The sequence below is a fragment of the Cygnus atratus genome, chromosome 17 (assembly GCF_013377495.2).
Source record: "Cygnus atratus isolate AKBS03 ecotype Queensland, Australia chromosome 17, CAtr_DNAZoo_HiC_assembly, whole genome shotgun sequence".
NCBI classification, from domain to species: domain Eukaryota; kingdom Metazoa; phylum Chordata; class Aves; order Anseriformes; family Anatidae; genus Cygnus; species Cygnus atratus.
The window spans coordinates 14,474,585-14,495,147 of NC_066378.1; the positions used below are offsets into that span (position 1 = coordinate 14,474,585).

At 56.7% G+C, this 20,563-nt stretch overlaps 1 protein-coding gene across 1 annotated transcript in view; it reads left to right on the forward strand.

Moving 5' to 3' along the window:
- The window catches only part of MYO18B (myosin XVIIIB), a 61,567-nt gene extending 41,766 nt beyond the window's left edge, over positions 1-19,801 (forward strand). The window contains exons 38-44 of the mRNA XM_035565716.1: positions 402-587; positions 8,641-8,774; positions 10,152-10,193; positions 10,632-10,793; positions 17,254-17,469; positions 17,536-18,548; positions 19,665-19,801. Of these exons, the coding sequence (XP_035421609.1) occupies positions 402-587; positions 8,641-8,774; positions 10,152-10,193; positions 10,632-10,793; positions 17,254-17,469; positions 17,536-18,547 (1,752 nt within the window). The 3' untranslated portion in view covers position 18,548; positions 19,665-19,801. The remainder of the gene's footprint in view (positions 1-401; positions 588-8,640; positions 8,775-10,151; positions 10,194-10,631; positions 10,794-17,253; positions 17,470-17,535; positions 18,549-19,664) is intronic.
- Positions 19,802-20,563: the final 762 nt, after the last annotated feature.

The following is a 20,563-nucleotide window of genomic DNA, read 5'->3' on the forward strand; positions in this document are numbered from 1 at the left end:
CATACCTGTTGTGGTGTTTATTAAAAAGCAACACTGGTCCAGTGCTATAAACACCCGGAGGAGAATACGGCCCCTGCCTCCGGATGCCATCCCAGCACCCTCCTGACAGCCACCCCCTGCCCTGAGCACCAGCCGGACCCCAGGGCATCAGGCTCCATCCAAATACTTTGCTGTGCCCATAAGTCAGCGTGGCTGCTGGCACCCCAGGAGATGGTTTTGCTGTCGCTTCTTCCCCGGGTTGCGCTGCCCAAACAAACTCGGGGTGAAGGAAATGGCTCCAGTGCCCCAGACCGGCATCAGGGTCGGGCAGGGAGCGCTCCCCACATTGCTGTGTGCTCTCGGAGAGCTTCCTGACTCCTCACCTGCATCTCCCTGGTCCTACCCCCATGCTGCCTCCCCAGGTGCTGGTGCTGCGCTTGCGGGACAGCATCATAAAGATGGGCGAGGAGCTGGAGAAGGCAGCCGAGTCAGAGGCACGGGAGAAGGAGAGCACCAAGTACTACCAGAGGCGGATGGAGGAGATGAAGGCGGACATGAACGAGCTGGTGCAGAGGGAGCTGGAGTCCAGCCGCCGGCGCGTGGAACTGGTAAGGGGGTGCTAACCCATGGGCCCTTTGTCCTGCCAAAAATGCACAGGTTTCAGGCAGCCTTCACTTTGCAGGCCCTCCTCAGCCCCCTGCCCTCCTGCACTGCCCAGCCCAGGGCTTGCCCAGCTTGGCTGCTCTGGGATGGGGGCTCAGGAAAACCCGGGCCATGCACGTCTCCATGTGCTGCTGGAGAGCGAGTGGTGTCCTCCCATCCCTGCTCCCCTGGGAGGTCAGGGAGCTGTGGAAGGGATGGTCCCAACCCTCCAAGAGATGCAGAGCAAGCCAGGTCTGGGCTGTGGTGAGTGGAGCTGGGGGGCTCCGGTGCTCACTGCAGGAGCAGAGGATTGCTTCTCATCCCCCGCAGCCCTGAAGCATCGAACCAAAGCTGTTAGTGTGGCTCCTTGCTTTCCATTTCTCCCCAGCTGGGCAGGCAGGGCTGGGCAGTCTCTCTGCTCTCTGTTTTGTTCCAAGAGGGAAACTGCTTCGCCTGCTCAGCTCTAGCAAAAGCCGAGCAGGCATCCAGGTTACCCCCGACTCCCTTCTTGGCAAAGCCTTGGCATGCTGGAAATCCACACCACGTCCCCAGCTCGCCGCTCGCTGCCAGCTCGCCTTCCTGCAGCTCCCGCTGCTTTTCTGGGTGAGAGCTGCAGCGGGGGGAGCGCCTGGCATGGGGCAGTGCCCCTCGGCGTGCCCAGCCCTGCTGTGCTGCTCTGCACGGCGAGCCAGCGCCAGGCAGCGCGGACAAACAGTGAGCCTGCTCTGCCTGCGCAAAGCCCCAAGCAGACCGGGAGTGCGGCAAAAATAGCTTCACCTTCACTGTGCGGTCCTCACCCGGCAGCTCTTTTCATGTTGGTATTTTTCAGTAAACAAAAGGAAAGTCTTGCTTCCAAGCAGTAATTGAAAGATATTGCATTTCTGCTAGCGAGACAGCCGCATTAGAAGCAGTTATTTTATCAATAATCTTTTATTTAACAATCAAGGAGAGCTCACCATTTATTTCACCCTGAGGCTGCGAGCCTTTCTGAAGGGAGCGCTGCTTCGGTGCGAATTACTCCACGGCCGCTGTGCACGCTGCAAACGGGCTTTGTCCCTGCTCTGCCAGCCTGAGCCCGACCTGCTGGAGACCCCCTCCTCCCCAGGCACCGAGGGAGCCCTGCTGCTGGCTTTTGCGGCCAGCCACGCTCTTCTGAGCTGCAGATTTTAAAACAAGAGGCTTTGCTCGCTGCTGCCTGTGCTGCGGGCTGGGTTTTGCTGCCCCATGCGCAGCCCTGGGGCTGGGGTTGCTGCTGCTGCTGCCTCTCCTCGTGCCGAGCGAGAGACGGGGTTTCAGCTGCGCTGATCGCTGCGTGTTCATCGCAGCTCTGGTAGACACACGGTGCTTTGAAACAGATGTGCTGTCCGTTAGGATACGGGGGGATTCTTGTCACTGAGTTTTTGTATTTGTGCATATATCTCTAGAGGCTTTCGGAATGTTTTGCATGGGGATGTAGATGACGGGTGCAGCAAGATGCTTGGTCATCTTACGCTTCTGTCCTCCCAGCTGAAGTTTGCAGGGAATCTGTGGGACCTCCCAGGAGCATGGCACAGAAGCCCACAAACAGACACACTCAGGGGCAAACAGGGGGCTGACTGAACCCAGCCAGGCAGGCAATTGGGGTTACCGGCATTGGCTGTAGGAGGAGGGAGCTGAGCAAGTCCTGCAGGAGAGGAGGTCCTGGGGATGCCTCGGGCCAGCCCTGGCTGCTCTGGTGGCCCCACAACACTCCCAGCAGCAGAGGCATTGCTCCGACCGTGCTCCTACCAGCAGTCCCGTAAAGCATCGCAGAGAGCTGTGACTGCAGCCGCGCCAGGCAGGGAGTATCAATAGTTCGTAGAGAGCCACTTACAGCTCTGCTCCTGCTAAATCCCCCATCTATTATAGATACTGCATGAATTATTCACTTAACATTGCTTAAGTCGTGGTCTGCACCTAACGATTTTTTTATTTAAATAACCAGTTGTGAGGTTGTGCACTTGCCAGGCACTACCAGGGCTTAAGAAACACCGGGCGGGATGCGTTTGTTACTCATATGGGATTAGGAGCTGGTCTTGCTTCCCAGGTCCCAAGAACTGATGCCTGTACATAAGCTTTTTATTCCAATGGCTCATATTTATCAGAGGTGGAGGCATGTTAAATCCTATTACCACAAGGACTGTTGCTGTCCCACCACCCCTGCGCCTTCGGCTGGGTTCAGGACAGCCGTTCCCATTCCTTCCTTGATTTTGACCCACTTTGGGCAGTTGGGAGGCAGAAGCTGCCTCCGTGCTCCCGGCATTCACAGACAGCAGGGAAAACACAGCACAGGGATGGGAGCTGGAGAGCTGGCTGCCAGGCAGATGGCTCTGCCTTATGAATTTTGTAGGAAGAATGGGTTTTGAACACTTTCCAAGCCCTGTGCCATCGCAGGGAGGGATGCATGTTTTCTAATGGAGGGGGTAGTACTTGGCCCCGGTTGTCTCCATCTTTGCTTCAGTTGCATGTCCTGAATTTCTCCCGTGGAGCTGTACCTCCTCTTCCTACACAGCCTGGATCTGAGCCTGCAACAGCTCCTCGTCTCTCAGCTGCTGTGCTGACACCCGGAGCACGCACGGCTGCGCCCAGCTGCCGGACCCTCGGGCTGTGGCAGAGCCTGAGCCATGGCAAGGAGCAGGGGATGGATTTCCAAGTCCTGGGGAGTGTAAAAACAAACCCTGCTCTCTCTGCTCATCACGAATGCACACGCATTTGTGCTTTTCCTGATACGAGCCTCCTGGTGAGCTGCCTTGTGCGGTGTAGGGAAGGACGGGGCAGGGGCTGGCAGAGGCACCAGCTGCCCTTGCTGGGACTTGGGCAGGGTGGTGCTGGGTGCCTGGTGCTGGGTGCTGGACATGGTGCTCAGCGGCTTCAATGCTCAGGAGACAGCACCGGAGCTGGAGGGGCTGCCCCCATACTCTTCTTAAAGTCAGGTGTCTTTAATGAAGCTGTGAAATTCATCAGCATAATAATTAACTACTTTTACTGAAAATCAAAGTACAGGTGTTAAAATATTCTTTGCATGGGGTTTTGGTTCGTTTTTTTGAAGCTGAGAGTCCCAGTGTAAATAATCTTTTTATGGTTCCTTTGATGGGGATATCCGTCGTAATTGCAGTCCTGCTATCGCCACGCAATCCAGCGTGGTGTAGCACAGTAGAGCCTGATATTTATGATTTTTTTTATTTGCAACCTTTGCATTATTTTTTAGATTTTTTTTTGGCATTTCCAGTAAAGCTGGGAAGGGAAATAGGAGCTGTTTGTGACAGCAGCTGAGAACACTGCCTCCCCCCAAGACAAACCCACAGCTCTCAGCGGGGCCTCCGGCAGCCCCCAGACCCTGTGGGTCTCGCAGCGCTGCTCTTTTCTCTAAGTGCTGATCTCTTTGGCTAAGTGTGACAACAAGATTATCGAAGGGAGCCGGCCCTTCGAGGTGAGGTTGGGTGATGGAGGGGTGAGAGCTCTGCCGTGCGTGCTAATTAGCTGTGTCGTGCAGCAGGCGTGCGATTTCTGTTTTGCCATTAAAGCAGTAAATTGTCCAGGAAACCATCGGCAGTTGCGGCTGCTAACAGCGCTTACAGGTGCTGCTGGTGGCTGGGTGCAGGAAGAGCCGCGCACCCCGTCCCACTTGAGACCGCAGCCACGGAAATCTTGTCGCATCAAACTTTCCGAAAACCTGAAAGTTAATTACTTAATTAAAAATAATAATGATTGATGAACACTGCAGGTGTATGCTAAATTATTCAGATAGCAGCCATCCAAATTGGGCTAATTAGATTACACTTCAGGTGGATGGGAGCTCACAAAGGTTGTGTTGTGACAGCAGAACCACAAACACAAATACAGGCGGCGAGGACGCGGCGCCTGCTGCTCAGTGGTGCCTGGCTCGGCATCCTTCACGGCCCCATAAATATTTCACTGCTGTTGTTGCTCATCTCTTTTTAACTTATCTTCAAATGCCTCTGAGACAAAATTAGATGGAAAAGAAATCCTTGAGAAAGGAGGTTTGGGAAACCCTTTTGCAGGGATGCAATGAAAGCAAAGCCCGGGGTGTGAGGAGGGGCGGGTGGGGAGCAGCCCTGGAGCTGTGCCCAGTCCCTGTGCTCTCAGGTGGCATCCCGCTGGTGTGCTGGGCACGATTCTCCTGAGGTGCAGCCGCTTCTCATCCCCATTGTCCTGAGAGAGTCTTGGATTCATGCTCCTGATCGGGGAAAATTAACCTCAGCTTTCTAAAGTGGCTGCTTCTGACCTGCCAGCTGCCCAGCGCCGCCTGGTACCTGGTGCTGTGCACTGGGGTGTTTTATCTGCCGATATATGGTGCGTGGGAAAATCTAGCATGGAAATACCTGCAAAGACAGGCAGAAAATACATTTTGTTTACTGATTGTAAAATACAGACTAAGCAGGTGTGTCTGAGCCAGGTGGGCTGGTTCCTGCTGCCTCCGATAGATCGGTTTGGAGGAAGGGCTCGGGGCTCCCTGCTGGGAACGGGGAGCAGGGTTCGTACACGCAGGAGGCTGCTGTGCCCTGGGAGCTGTTGGGGAAGCTGCTGAGTCCAGGGAGCTGTTTGGGATGCTGCTGTGCCCTTCCCAGGCTCGTGGTCAGAGCCTCAGCTCACGCGGTGTCAGAGCGCTTGGCTCCCACGTAGCAGCCCTGACGGGCCCAGGTTTGCTGTGGGGTGGTGAGAGCAGCCGGTGGGGGAGTTGTATGCGTGTGGGTGGGATGAAATCCCCCCTCCGGATCAGTTTGCAGTGCAACGTGGGTTAGATCCCTGTGGCTGCCAGAGAGTCAATAGGCACAAAAGAAATCTCATAAAGAGTCGGGAAATCGCTGCCTTACTGCCCAGCCGGGAAGCAGCATGGCAGCAGGCTGCTCCAGCCTTCAGCCCGGCCAGGTGCAGACCCTCCCCGTGGCTCCCCTTCCTCTCCCAGCCCTGTTTGTGTTCATCAGCGCTGCTCCCGCCCAGGATCCGCAGCCATCACCAGCTCTGAGCTGGGATAACGGGCCATGAATGATGAACACCGGGCAGGATCAGCCACACGCCGCCTGTCATCTCCCAGCTCTCTCTGCAGCGCCTGGCCCCGCAGCCTTCTCTTGGTTCACCTGTGCTTTCCCTCCCTGGCAGTGCCAGGGGTTCGTCAGAGGCTCACGAGCAGGCAGGCTGGGATTTTTGTCTAAATGTGTTCCCTTTTTTTTTTTTTTTTTTTTTTTTTTCCCTTTTCTGCTGAGAGGAGACAAAAAGGCAGCAATGCTCAGAGGCTCTTCCTGAGTGCAGGTGTTAGCATTCAGACCAGTCACTGGATTAAAAGTGAAATGCTTCTTGAATCTACATTTAGATTGAAACAACATATGTCAAAGGTGTCTAATAGCTCGCTGGGATAACTGTGGCCTGATGCTGGGGCATTTATTGTCGGTTTGTATAATGAAGATAATTTTTTGCATTTGAAATTTAACTATATTGACATAATTATTCCTTTCCTTGAGACAATTGTAGGGTACAGCTACTTTGTGCTTGATTTTAAGAAGAAAGGGTAAAAAGGCCCTTTTCCTGCAGCCCACGCTGGCTGACAGTGTATTACAGGGGGTAGGCGAGCACCAGCGAGTGCCATGGGTGCCACAGGGCTGGGCGCCCACTGGGGGCTGGCAGCTGTGGATGTGGTCCTGGGGGTCACAGCCCCCCCCACTCTGCCTTGTCCCCTTGGTGGCCTCCTGCCAGCCCCAGCATCTTCTCTGCGAGGCGCCAAGTCCCCGCTGAAAGGCAGGGCACAGAGATCCAGCGGTTTCTCTTCCCCACGTAGTCTCGCTGCAGGTCCGTACGCACAGACCTGTACAAGTCCCTCAGCAGAAAGCACGTGCGGAGCAGTCCCGAATTATTCCCCGACTATGAACGGTGCTTGCCTTTGTGTGTGGTCAGCCCGTGTACCCACGGTGATGGCGATAGTGCTGCCACTGGAAGGAGTGTTTTATCAAAACCATTGTGCTCGAGCACTGCCCGCTCTCGTTTAGGAGCAGGAATTCTCAGCCCTACGTTCACGCCGCCCCCGGTGGGGCCATGGGCAGGAGCTGCAGGGCTGCGGGGTTTTGCCCCTCACCAGCCGAGGAGCGGGGCTGGGGGCCGGGCGGGCGCACGGCGTGTGCAGGGCTGCCTCCGCGCCAGCCACCCTCAGGTTAACAGCAGCAGAATGGAGGAGAGGAATTAAATGCAGGCAGTGAACTGTATTTAATTGGAGCCGTATCATGGAGCTGAGGAATTAGTTCAACAGAGGCTCTTATCAGCATGTCTGAAGACTTGGGCTTTTTATCCAGCAATTGTTTTACTGCCGGCTCTTGCGGTTGCAAATAGCTGAATACAGGCACATCGCTAGCCAAAATTTGGGTTTTGCTCTGTGTGGGGCTGGCTCTGCTCAGGGGCCAGCCTTTCCCAATGTGCCCCTGCCTGAGTACCCAGCATGGGCAGTGTCCCTGCTGGGCAGGGGCAACCCCGTTGCCTTGGAGCAGCTCCCGTGGCTGAACTCGGCCTTCTTCGCCTCTGCATTGCACGGGCAGGGAGGAAAGCATAAGGCTTGGAAGCACCGAATTTCAGAAAGCTTCTTGGCAGCGTTCAGGTTTTTACCAGAATTGGTGCCTTTCCAGAAGCAACTGTGATGCTGTGCAACCATAACTGGGATCCTTCTTTGCATGTTTTTATGAACTGCAATGCTCTTCCCCTCGGGCCTGGGCGCTCAGTGATACCAGGGCTTTCATTATTTACTCTGACAGTCTGCTGGCTCCTGCACCGTGGCCTGTCGCAGCCTGCGCTGCAAATCATCTCTCACCTTGTCACCACCGAGATGGCAATTTTACAGCTGGCAGCTTCAATCAAGTTGAATTTGCAGCTTGCGCTCTCTCTCTTTTTCTCTCTGCCGTGTGATGGTTTAGAAAACGGCACGAAGACTTCCTCGTAGCCACGCTCGGAAAAGCCTTGCAGTCAGATAGAAGGGGGATGCTCAGCCTGCTCAGCCCCCGCAGGCTCAGAGGCAGGCGAGCACCGGGTCAGGCATCCCTGGTGCGCCGCGAGGCTGCGGGCGCTGCTGGCCTGCGGAGCTGTCCGGGCTGTGCTGCTTCCCCGCTTCTCCTCCTGCAGTTTAAATTATAAATGAAGCTTCCGTCTTTCTTATAAACCGGCAGCGTTTCTGGAAAGGGCTTTGTTTCTAAGCAGGTGCTTGGTATGTGTGAGCAGGGGGGTGCCCCAGGAACCCCCTGTGGTCTGTGCCCCCATGGTCTCTGACCCCGAGCTGTCCCAGGAGGGTGCCGGAGCCCGGTGCTCCCAGTCCCGGTCCTTTGGGATGTTCCACGCAGGGGAGGTGTTACAGTTTGATATCACGTTTGGCCATTTGATGTATTTGGCCTTACATTTGGTTTTGGAGTGACACAGCAACGTGCTGAAACCCCCACCTGAGCACAACCCAGCTGCCACGATGTGCGCCCGAACCACTGCACAGACGTGGTGCCCGCTCACCGCCAGTGCCGAGCATCCCCGCTTGCCGGGAGGGGATACGTGGGTTGAAGCCCACTGCTGTCTTCAAAGATGACTTTATTTCTTGTTCAGGTTTTATACTCAATGCTGAGCTGCAGCACACACGCACACAGGTCTGGTTGTTCAGGAAGGTGTCACTGCACTAATGGTCGCTGGCTATAGAACTTGGTGCTGCGCTGGTGCTGCCGTGCATCTAAAACAAAGGACCCCCCATGTGGAGATAACTTCAGCTTTCGGCACACTAATTGTTGGGCGCTCCTTACGTTCTGCCCCGAGCTCGTTGGTGTTTGCCCATCATCTTTAGCCTTCTCCTGTGGTGGGGGTGATGGTCAGTGATGTGGTGGGGGTGTCCCTTCAGCTTTGCTCGCCGGTCCCCGTGTGCAAGATGGCACTCGCGCGTTGGAGGTTTGGCAAGCCACGGCACGTGCGGCGGGGTCTGGCGGTGGGTCCGGCGGTCGGGGCTGGCGCTGACCCGCTGCGGTCCCGCAGGAGCAGCAGCTGGCCGAGGTGGCGGCGGCGCGGCAGGGGCTGCAGGCGGACCTGGGCACCGCCATCCGGCGCATCGCCGACCTGCAGCTGGCCATGGAGGAGCTGCGCGCCAGCGACGAGAGCGATGCCGAGAGGTGAGGCTGCGGGGCCAGGCGGGGCGCTCGCGGCGGGGAGGGATGCTGCAATGCAGCAAGGGCGATGCTGGGGTGCCGGTGGCTGCAGCCCTGCAGGAGAGGCAGCGTTTTGGCTGAGAGCATGTTCATGAAAGAGTAACTTCGCACTGGTAAAGGGTCTCGTGAAAAAGGTGTCACCCTTGAAATCATCTTGTGTGGCCCAGCTTAAGAGAAGCAGAAAGGATGGAGAAGGCCCCGTTCACAGAGCAGCCCCCTGTTCCCTGCGGGCCTGGCGTGTCGGGGAGGCACAGAAGTGCCCCCTGCCCCTTCCTGCAGTGGAGAAACCAGCCCTGGCTTCGTGCCTTTCCCTTCCAGGGCTCGGCAGGGCCCGCGGGTGTCCCCAGGCTGTGGTGTCCATGCAGCAGGTGCCCTGGCACTGCATTTATCGATCGGAAAACCTGGGCTTTGTTCAGCCACAGGAGCTGGGGGGCCTGGAGGAATCAGTGAAGCTGGGCACATTAGGTGGAAGAATTTACTAGGAAAAAATGGGAAAAGTAATTCTATTGAATTTTTCAGCTGTTGTGTCCACAGCCCTCCAATTTTCCCCTCTGCTACACTGCTAAAGGGGCATCATGATAAATGGAGACAAAGTAGATAAATACATTTTTAAAAAATGGCAGGGATGTGCTTGTCATCATGCTGTGAGAAGAGATTTTTCTTTGTGTAGTGATTAAACCAAGGAAGGGTGAGCTAGAAACCATGAGCTCAGAAATTCACTCCTTCATTAAAAAAAAAAAAAAAAAAAAAGAAAGAAAAGGATTTCCAATACAATTGACACATTACAGAGAGGTGAGAAGCGCTTCCCGGCAGGGACATCCTCAGCTGCCGCGTTTGGGAAAAGCCGTGGGTTCTGCTTCACCCTTCAGCAGCACTCACGATGCCTGATGGCACGTCCTGATGGCACGTCCTGCAGCCACCATCCCCGCAGCCCCGGGCAGGGTCCCTGCAGTGTCACCAGCCCGGGGCCCTTGGAACCCTCTCCCTGGCTCTGGTGGGGACAGCAATGTTTGTCCCCTGCCCTGGGGGGTGGCTCGGTGACCCCGCTGCTCCCTGCCCGTCCTGACCACAGGCACCCCAGCCCGAGGCAGCTGCCACGCCTGCTGCAGCAGCCCCCAGCCCTGCGGGGGTGGTGGGGATGTCTGCAGGGTCCCTGTAGCAGCCCAGAGGTGCGGTGCGGGGAGCAGGAGAGGTTTTCAGCCTTGCAGCCTGCTTGGCCAGCACAGGAGGCTGTACCCCGGCTCCGCACAGCCCTGCTCCACTGCGTTGGCACCAAGCTCTGACGTGGATCCTCTGGAAAGATTCTGATCTGTATCTGACCCTATTGTCCTTTGTTTGCAGCGTGCAGACGGCGCGGGACACGCTCTGCTCCAGGAAGGAGACGTGAGTGAGCCCTTGGAGCTGTTGGCTGCAGGCATGGTGCCCGTGCAGGGCTGTCGGTGAAGGCTGCGTGCGTGCCACCGTGTGTCACAGCGTGCCCCACGCTCCTACCCCGTACGGCGGACTGGCTTCTGTGCCAGCTCCATGTGCCCCACATGCACCTGACTGCTGCGCTCTCCCCGAGCACTCTGCTTGCGCCTGCTGGGCTGTAGTGGGGCACGTTGGGCTGCTCTGCGGCCTGGGAGGGAAACGGAGACCCCAAAGGGCTCCATCCAGCCCGCAGCTGGAGCGGGGCTGCACAGGCGGGCAGAGGGAGCTCTGGCCCCAGGGAGTCACCGCTTCCCCCTCCGGATGGACCGCAGGACCCAGTGGGGTCAGGGACCCCCAGGCCCCCTCCCGGCACTAACAAGGGCTCTCCTCTCTCCTCTTCTCTCCCCGCAGGGACGCCTGCTCCAGCATCGGCTCCGTTCTGAGCCTGGAGCCTGCAGAAAGCATCCGCTCCTGGCTGGGCTTGGCCACGGGCTGGTCGTCCCCGACGGGTGGCAGCGTGGCCGGGAGCCTCTCGGCGCAGTCCATCGGGAGCCGCAGCGCCCAGGGCCCAAGGTAAGGGGATGCCATGGGCACAGCGGGCAGTGGTAGCCTGGGGGGAGCCCCACGCAGCTCTCCTCCGGGGAAACCACTAGCGCTGAGTGTCAGCTCCAACGGCTTGCAATGCGTGGAGGGTAGAAAAAGCCAGCGTCCTGTGGCGAGGCGCGGGCTCTCGGGGCTCTGGGTGCTCACTGGGCTGGTGCTGCTCGAGGGCGGGTGTCAGGGCAGGCAGCGCCCTGCAGCGCCGTGTGCATAGGCAGGGAGCCTGGGGTGTGCAGCATGCAGAGCCTGGCTGGTGGTAGCCCGGGGAGCAGGGCTGGGTGTTGCAGCCCCAGTGCATTGACCGAAGTATTGGTCAGTTGGTGACGCCAGTGTCCCCTGTGGCTCTGTCCCCATGCAGAGCACAGCCTGGCCCCAGGGCCGGGGGGCTGCTGGCACTGACCTTCTCTCTCCATAAGCCTTGCAGTCACACACATCTGGTGGCATCTGTTGATTTCACCGTTATTTTCCCTTCCAGCTAAGATATCTTTAAGGATATTAAGGGGAAAAAAAATCAATTTGCAAACACTGCTGGTGGATCAGCCCAAACAGTTTAGCAAGAGCCTTATGTTATTAGTTCTTTAATACTTGCTCTGCAAGGAAAATGTATGCCATCTCACACAGCACGCCTGCGTTTGGGCCACTTCAGCGGAAGAAATGCTTTGGTTGGCTTAGGGCTTGCAAGGCTCCGTGACCGACATTTGCAATCATTTTTCAAGTCCGAGTATTCTGAAGGTGCTTGGGGGGCAGCGAAGTAGCCCCAAGGGCTGGGGGCGGGCATGGGTATCCGCCGTGAGATGGCAGAGGCACTGCCGGGCAGCACGTGGACACTGCCATCAGTTCTTCCTTCTGTGGGTGTCCTGGTGCGGCGTGTAGGTGGCTGCAAGAGAAGGGAGGGGGACAAACACGGTTTGGTGTGGCAGGTCCCGCGGCGCAGCGAGGAGCACCGTGGCGGCAGGCAGGAGTGAGCGGGGGAACCGCGGGGTTTGAGGTCGCAGCATCAAATCAAGGAAGGTAGTCGCTGCCACGCCAGGATCAGTGAAACGCTAGATGAAAGCCACTACATCAAAAACATGCTTCAAGCAGTAAAATATCCCTTGATGTATTCTCTAGAGGTAATTTAAAGAGGCGATGCAGCCTATTTGAGGATTTGTATGCCATATGCTCACTTTTCGCTACTGAGGAAACAGTATGCATTTATACAGTTTTAATATGAAATATGTTAATTTTTGGTGGCGATGCTGCCGGGCTGTGAGCAAGCTGCAGAGTGGCCCGAGCACTCGAGTGGCCAAACCGCTGGGGCTCGGTCCCACACTGCGCCGCAGCAGGGACGCATGGTGGCAGGGGCTTGGCAGGAGCCATTGCAAAGGCTCTTGGTGTCCACCTGGTGCCCATCTACTCCGTATCAATGTGTGGTTTCATGGGTAGAAAAGACTGGATGCAGGCTGAGGCAGCTCTCAGGCTGCTGCTCGTTGCAGACTTTAGCATTAATCTCACTGCTCTGATTCCGGAAGGGTCTGTCCTCGCTGCGTGCTGTGGCTTTGTACAGTAAAATAACTAGCTATTGCCAGAATTAGTTTTCTGAAGAGCAAGTCCCCTGGCAGCAGATAGCTTGAATAGGCTGGAGCAGTCTGCCCAGTGCTGGGAGAAGGCAGAACTTGGAGCAGAGCTGGGAGCAGGGCAGGAGACGGCTGGGAGCCCCGAGGCAGCTGTGCTGCCGTGCTGCTCTCCGGTGCCCACCGGCAGCGGTTCCTCTCCATCCCTCAGCACCGCTTGGGGTCTGCTGGTCCGAGTGACCCAACCGTGTTTGTAAGTGCATGGCAGTGAGTCAGGAGTTACGGCTTATATCATGTCTCTGAGCTGAGCTGCACTGGATTTATAATGAAAGGGCAGGTTTGTAGGCTTGGGGATTAATAAAAATTACTTACCGGGCCGACCACGGCCACTGAGAAAGGAAATTTGTACCTAGACCTGGAAATAATGTGACAATCTGGCTCTGTCCTGGGGTTACTGAAAAGGCAAATTGCAAATCCCATTGTGGTAGCTGTGTTTGGCTTTGCTAATCTAAGATGGAAACTTTAGAGAGGAGGCTGAATGAAATGCAAACAAACAGAAGATGAGACTGGTAGGTAATAAAAATGAGATCAGCAAAACAAGCTCTTCCTTATTAAGATTCCTTTGTCTTACACAAGCACCCAGTAATGAAAAATGAATCTGCCTAGCACTTGCTTCTCTGTAGTACATATGGGATATTTCCTGAACAAACAGCTGTCAAAAGCCAGAGGAAAGAATATAAGGCTATTACTGTCAGCATAGTGTACAGAAACGAGAGATTTGATTAACGTTTTCTTTAATTCTCTGCTATTTAAATGCTCGTACAAAATGTTGGACAGCAGAGCTAAGCCTCAATAAATATGACACACAGCAGAGTTGGATAAACCTTCCATTTTTTATTAGGAAGCAAACTCAGAACTTAATACATTAATCCTGTCTCTCGCCAGGCAGGTCGTGGCTGCGTGGCAGCCGGTCCTGAGGTGCAGGCAGGGGAATTGAAGGACCTTTAGGCACCTTTAGGTGCTCGCACCCTGCAGCACCCACAGCCCCAGTGTGCCCTGGTGCTGCCGTTATCCCCGCGGGGCTGCCAGGGCGTTGTGCGGCTGGGATTGCCCGGGGAGAGGTGGTAGCTCTGCTCACGGGCTCCAGGCGTCCTTTCCCCTTCTGTTCTCATCCCTGAAACCTGGATCCCAGGTACCAAGGCTGCTGGGATGTGCCACGCTTGTCTGAAAATGGTATGGTGTCAAAGCAAATTGTTATATTAAAACTGGGAGCTGTTCTGTAGATGACGGCGTGATGAGAAAATCCTCTTCTGTCAGAAATTAGGCCAATTTCTTCTCCCTCCCTGAAATGGAGTTGTCTTGGCTTTATTTATGAGCTACCAGGAAAAGCATCCGAGCTCCACTTTTATCCCTGGTCATGTGTTGCAGTGCATGTGTGGATTTTATTGTATAAATTATTTCAACTACCATAATTGTAATCATGTTAATTGCTGTGTAATCTTCACTAATTATTGTTGTATGTCATTTGCTTTGGTGTGAATGGCATATTACAGAGTTCCTTTTGGCTCACAGATGCCTTCAGAGTTCTGCATTAGGCCCTGTGCCTTAGGAAAGCCATCTTCCTGGCACTGGGGCGACGAGCAGTGTTTGCTTTGCAGCACGCTCGCCCATCCTGCCTCCCGCAGCGTCTCCCACTGCCCCCAAAATGAGGGGGGAGCACCACGAACAGTGGGGGATGCAGGGATGCTGTCCCGAGCCCTAGGAGCGGTTGGTGGCACATCATCAGCCCGTGGTTTGGGATGAGTGGATGGAGGAGGGCTGCCGCAGGACAGGGCTGTCGTGCATTTGTGCCTCTCGTTTGCAGAAAGTAATTAATAGAAAATGAGGTGTAATTTCAGAGCCTCTGCAACCCCAGGGCACGCAGCAGTGGAGGCTGCAGCCAGATGCTGCGGGCAGAAGCTTGGGGACAAAGCACTGAGGGGTGGGTGGCAGCCAGAAGCTGGGTGCCCGGGGCTTGGGGGTCTCCAGTGGGCACAAAGCTGGGGAGCCCCTGCAAAACAGCCCCCCAGCCTCATCCACGTTCTCCCAGAGAGAATAATGTGATATTCTGGTCCCCAGTGTGGACTTTTTGGTGCCCCCCCTCCAGTTTTGGCAGCACAGCTTCCTGTGAGGGAAGCGCTAACAGCTTCTGCTGGAAGGACTCGAGTGTTGTAGGGGCTGGAAAGAAAGAGGAAAAGCGCCAAAAGCTGAGAAATCCTGCAGCGCTTTCCCCTCGCACGCTGCATCGCTGCCTGGGGGGGGTCTTTGGCTTCAGCCCTTCTGCTGGGGGCAGGGGTCTGAGCGCGGGGCAGGTGCAGCCCCTTGCGCAGGGACCTGGAGCGGCGCTGGCCCCGCCGCGGTGCTGGGGCTGGGAGCAGGGCTCCTGCTCGCTGCCTTCGCTCCACTTCAGGCTCTAAAGATCTCCGTAAGAATAGGAACTGCCCATCACGCTGAGCAGGACAATAAATTGCCGAGTGCGAGCTGGCTGCGTTCACAGTCCATTAGTGCTTCTTACCTCCTCACTTCACTTCTATCTCGGTCTTAAAAAAACAAAGGAAAATATCGAAGCTGACTGTTTAATTTATGAAAGTCGGCCACACGGCAGGCAGTTTACAGTACTATTTGGAAACACGGGGAGTGAGTGGAGCAATTTCCATACGTATTCTCTCGGAAGGATCACACCAGTTATTTAGGTAGGATGCAATTTAGGATGCCAAAAACCAGCATTACCGAAACGTCTCAAGCCATTAATCAGCCGGACGCTTCAGCGATGTTGGGCGCAGCGGCGCGGTGAGTCCTGGAGGTTGCTGCATTCCTTCCAGGAGATCAGACCTGTGGTTAATTCGCTCCACGTGGAATAACCGAGCGGTGTGGGGCCGCTGGCGAGCTGTGGGCACGTGGCCCAGCAGGCGCTGGGGACCGAGGGGACCCGCAGCGGCTCCGTTCCCCTCCGGCGGCTGCAGTCCCTTCCCCTCGGCAGCGGCGGAGCTTGTCTCGGCGTGTAAATGATTTCATGGGTCAGCAGAGCCCGGGCCGAGCTTGTCCCACGTTGTCGCTGGGATTATCCACCCTCACCCCGTTCCCATGGCGACGCGAGCCTTTCCCTGGGCAGGATGCTTTTCTCCTGCTGATGGAAAACCTGACTGCTGCTCCTGCACGTCGGAGCCTGCTCACCTCCTGGAGATGTGTTTGTATTTAGGTTCTGCTGCTTCACCCCGTCCTTCCCTCTCTTTTTTCTCTCCTTTTTGGTGCCAGACACACTTGGACCCAGGAAGCCTTTCCGCTGCAGCGAGGTCCAGGTCCCCCTGGGTGCTTTCTGGTTGAGCGAGGGCCAGGCGGTGCTGAGGGGCTCCCAGCACCGGGCTCAGCCCCTGCCAACCTGCGGTGCTCGTGGGCGCCCGCACTCCTCATCTCACCGGCACACGGCTGAGAGCGAGCAGCCTATAGATAGTAACTGGCTATCATTGAGCTAAAATTACACACTGCGCAGCGCTGCAGAGCGTCTGCTTTATTTCAGACATGCCCTGGCAAAGCAGCCCTTTGCCTTTCCCTGCAGTGGCACAGGCAGAAAATCCATTTCTTCAGCCCTTCATGCCAGCGTAGGTGATGGGGTGACCGTGCAAAGTGTCACCTGGGGCTCGGTGTCACTGGTGACACCAAGGCCACAGTGAGTGAAGCCCGCTCCCCATCTCTGCGTCAGGTCTGCAAGGACAGGGACAGGCTTGGTGCAGAACAGCCCTTTCACAGCCTGCAGGCACCAGGATCTGGCCCCTTGAGAAGGAATTCAGCATCCGTGGTGCCTGTGGGGGTGTTCCCCAGCTCCTGTCCCAGCACCGTGCCCGGCATGAGGGGACGTGCCGTGTCATGAGGTGGTGGCGGTGGGAGGTGGTGTTGCCCTTTCTGCTGCTTGACGTCTGCGCTCTGTGCAAGCTGCCAGAGCCATATGTGCCGAGCCGATGCCATTCCCAGTGCAGCACCACGCTCTTGCTTACGACCCCGCGGGCCTGCAGGGGTGAGGGCTGTGTTTCAGGGGCAGAATGGGGGGAATGGCTCATCGTCGCTGAGCGCACACAGCACCCCCGCGGTTCCTGCCATTCGCAGTGCCACTGCTCGCAGGGTGAGCTTCTAGCCCCGCACCATCAGGCTCACTTTGACTCACTTCTGACAGCCGCTCTTCAAAGAGCAGATTTTCCCCCAAACTGTGTTTGCTTGGAGAGGAAATGTGTGCTGCTGGGCAGAGAGCTGCCGTGCTGCTCTGCCAGCCCCTGCCCGACCTGGCTCTTCCTCAGAGCCCCTCTTTGCAAAGGAAATCCTGCTCTGACCCCATATGAAAGCAGCTTGTCCCTCAGCTTGTGCTGCCTGTGCTGTGCCTGGGGCTGGGTGTTCGTTCTGCTCCTGCAGTTCCTGGTGCTTTTTCCTTCCCAGAGGAACGCTGGTGCAACACGACCTGCGGTAATGTTCAGAGGCATTTAGGTTGCTTTGTGAGTTGTTTTCATAGAATTTGAGAATAATCTTTGGTTTGGGCAGGAATAAAATAAGTCCTATATTTTGCTATAAGCTGGCAAGAAGGAAGGATGTTTGGAGCTGTGTGTTGCTTTGGCAGAGTTGAAGTCGATGATGCCGTACACTTTGTGCCACGGAGTCAGCCAGTTTGGTTTGCTCAGAATTATTTAAGATAGAATCTTCGGTCACTGCTGAACTTCTCGATGCTGCAATGAGAGTTTATTTGGAGATTACCATGCAAATATCAGCTTTTTGCAGCTCACGCATGGCCTTGCTGAATGACATTATGCTTAGTGAAAACCACGCTGCTTAAACTAACGTGGCTGTCTGTTGTTTAGGGGGAGCAGAGATATGGCAGAGCCAGCAGCCACCCGGCCGGGCTCTTCACTGAGCACCACGAGGTCCGTCGATGCCGGGGACCCGGGGACAGCTGCGAGTCCTTTACTCGGTGCTAGAAGACGGGAATATGGAAAAACTCCTGCAGACGAGGAGGAGCTGGCAGGCTCAAAGCAGCCAGTGGATAAAGCAGGAACAAGGTCCCCCCTGGTGCCACGGCGGGGGCTCTCGCCCGCCCTGGAGGGGAGGACCCCCAGCCCAGTGTCTCCGCCGGTGCCGAGGAGCGTGCGCTCCCCGCTGCCCAGCGCCTCGGCCGCGCTCTCTGACTATGTGGGGGAGCTGCGCAGGAGAAGGGGAGCGGAGCGGGAGCAGGGGCCGCTGCAGCTGGAGGACGCCTCTGCCCTCCCCATCTACCGCACCACCGGTGCCGCTGCCCTGCGGCGCTGCCGGGTGCAGCCAGAGGTGGCCGAGGCCCCGGGGCACTTGAGCACGGATCAGCCCGGGGCAAGCGGCGGAGCCGGCAGCAGCCTCCTGCGCTCCAGCAGCCTGCGGAGCATGGCCTGGGAGCCGGCGGAGACAGGGGAGCCGGCACGCTCCCCGGTGCTGAAAAGAGCCTCCAAGTTTGGCTCCTGCGACTCCCTTCTGCTCTCCCTGGGCAGCTCTGGTCGTGGCCTGGGCTCGGCAGCCGCGGGGATGGAGGCGCTCGGGGCGCCCCGGCTGAGGCCGTGGAGGAGCTGCCTGGAGCCGTCGGCGGAGGAGGGCGGGGAGGCCGCGGGCTGGGCCTCGCTGGGCTGTCGGAGCGCGCGGTCCAGCCCCGGGCTGGGAGAGGGGCAGGGGGGCGACCCCAGTGGCTGGAAGATGCCCACCCTCAGCTTCGAGAGGAGAACTGGCCCCGACTTGGACGACTTCCTCCCGGCCATCCGGAAATCCCGCTCCACGAGCAGCCTGGCCAAGCCCGGCAGGGACAGACGGGACAGCCACCGGCCCCTGACCGTCCGCTTCGAGGACGAGACCATCGCGGGGAGCTCGGCTTCCTCCAGGAGCAGGAGCACGGTGCAGCCCGGCCTGGCCCCCGGGGGGGACGCCGGCACCCTCTCCGACTCCTCCTCATCCTCAGGCTCCGTCCGCTCCTCCAGGAGTGCCGACAGCATCAAGCGCCGGCCGCGGAGGCCGGACGGGGAGGGCTGCAGCGGCAAAGGCACCACCGAAAGCAGCGTGGAGAGCCTCCGAGCGGAGGCAGAAGGGAAGGAGGATGACGTGAGCAGCATCATGAGGAAGTACCTTGGAAAAGAGTGAGGTAACTGCGCCGATCTGTGAGCCTGCACCCAGGCCCTGGTTGCCCTGAGCACAGAGCAGCGATGGCAGGTTCGCCCCCGAGCCGCTGCCCTCCAGCCCACGCTGCCCTGACACCGCGGGGTGCCCACTGTGCTCCCCCGGGCTTCCCAAAACCACTGTCCCCCTAACCCCTGCCACACAACCCCATGGAGACATCCTGCTGTCTGGGAGCTCAGCCCTGTGGCTGTGCTTGTCTGCTGAGCTTGAAATTTTCCTTGCCTCGACACCGAAGGTCACCCCCTCCAGAGGTGGCAGCTCGGCTTTGTCAGGCTCGCGTCTTGTAGTTAGCAATTGTCTCTGACAACCACTTGGATCCAATTTTTGGATTACAACTGACACTTGGAGAATTAGGATTTATTACTGCAATCCAGGTTTGAAAGCAAAGTCCCTAATGAATGCACCACAACTGTAATTAAGTGTTTAAAATAGATTAGAAAAACATTTTGTAAAACCATTGCCTTTAGATGAACTTATTGGGTGTCAAGCTGTGACCAAATTGACTAAGCCAACACAAGGAGGGAGCATGTGTTAATAAAACATTTCTTTCCAGGAAGCAAAATTTGCATAATGCAATGTCCCACTTAGCACAGCCTCTGTCGCAATAAGCTGCAGTCACCGGCCCCTTACCCGAGTGAGGAGCTGCCACCAGGCAAAACACCGCCCCACGCAAGGGCGATGGGAAAGGGCGGAGGGATGGGAAATGTGTAATTTAAAGAGGGACTGAAAGTGGCTCCCCAAAAGACATGAGATGGTTTTACAGCTGATTAGACTCTTTTGGTTTTAATTATATTCTGGTTTCTATGTGCTCCTGGCCTATTCCATGTCACTGCGGGTGCGCTCAGGGTCAGCCATGGGGACGAAGCACTTTTCTTCTCCTGCAGTCGCTCGGCCACCCGAGGTGTCTCACCCCACTGTACACTGCTCAGAATTAAGCGAAGCAGCCAGAGGATGCTTTTGGGGCTGGGTGTGAAATGCACTGACAGCAGAGCGGAGCATGAGGGCTGGTCAAACCGAGCTGCGTGTTGAAGAGCACGTTGCAGGATCTCTCTCCCTATATAAGTCTTTCTTCTATTTTTAGTTTCCAGAAGCTGAGACTGTATCTGAAGCTTTTATAATTCCATTCGTATTTGAAGCTGGGCATGGCCGTGGTTCCCCAGCTCCTGCCTGCTGGGACATCTGCCCACGTCCCCCTGACACCAAGGACAGCGACGTGGTGCCTGTTGTGAAGGCAGGCTGCGTTCCCGTGTCTGCTTGGTTTTTACACAATAAAGGATTTGCTTCTTTGACCCCAGCCTCCTCTTGCCTTGCCTTTCCCTCGTTCCTAGAGGAGACACAGCCTCATTTGTCAGGTGTTTGTGGCACGATACGGGTACAAGCACAGCTCTCCCAATCAGTGCATGGCTGGAAGGGTCACACAGGCATGCACAGCCCCATGCACCCTTCGGAGCAGCATTTTTAAGGCAAATTGGGCAGCATTCAGCATTTTGTCTTGCCTTTTGGTTTCCTCACATTCCTTTCTAATTTAAACCAAGCCATTGCAGCAAGAAGCACTTTCCTTGTCACGGATGAATGTGAAGCCTCTGTCTCCGGGTTCACGTCAGCACTTTACTCAGCCTCGCGTGCGCTGTGAGCAGTTTCTCACCCCCAGCCAGCGCCGCAGTGCCAGCAGAGTCTGGGAGATTTGGGTTCAGCCCCCTGGCCCCACAGCCTCAGGGTCTGTCTGCTCACGCTGCTGAAATGAGGGACTCAGAGCTGCTGCTTCCCATCTCCCTGCTGCTCCTAGGAACGGTCTGTGTGCAGTGCCACCGCCCAGCTTCCCCTGCTCCTGGGCACGGCCCAGGTGCTGCAGCAGCCCTGGTGAGCCCCGGTGCTGGGGCCAGGCACATTCACGCAGGAACCGGCCACCAAATCCAGTGCAAAATGATGAGCACCCAGCACCGGGGCGTCCGGCCCTGGTGGGCACCATCCTGCCTCCCG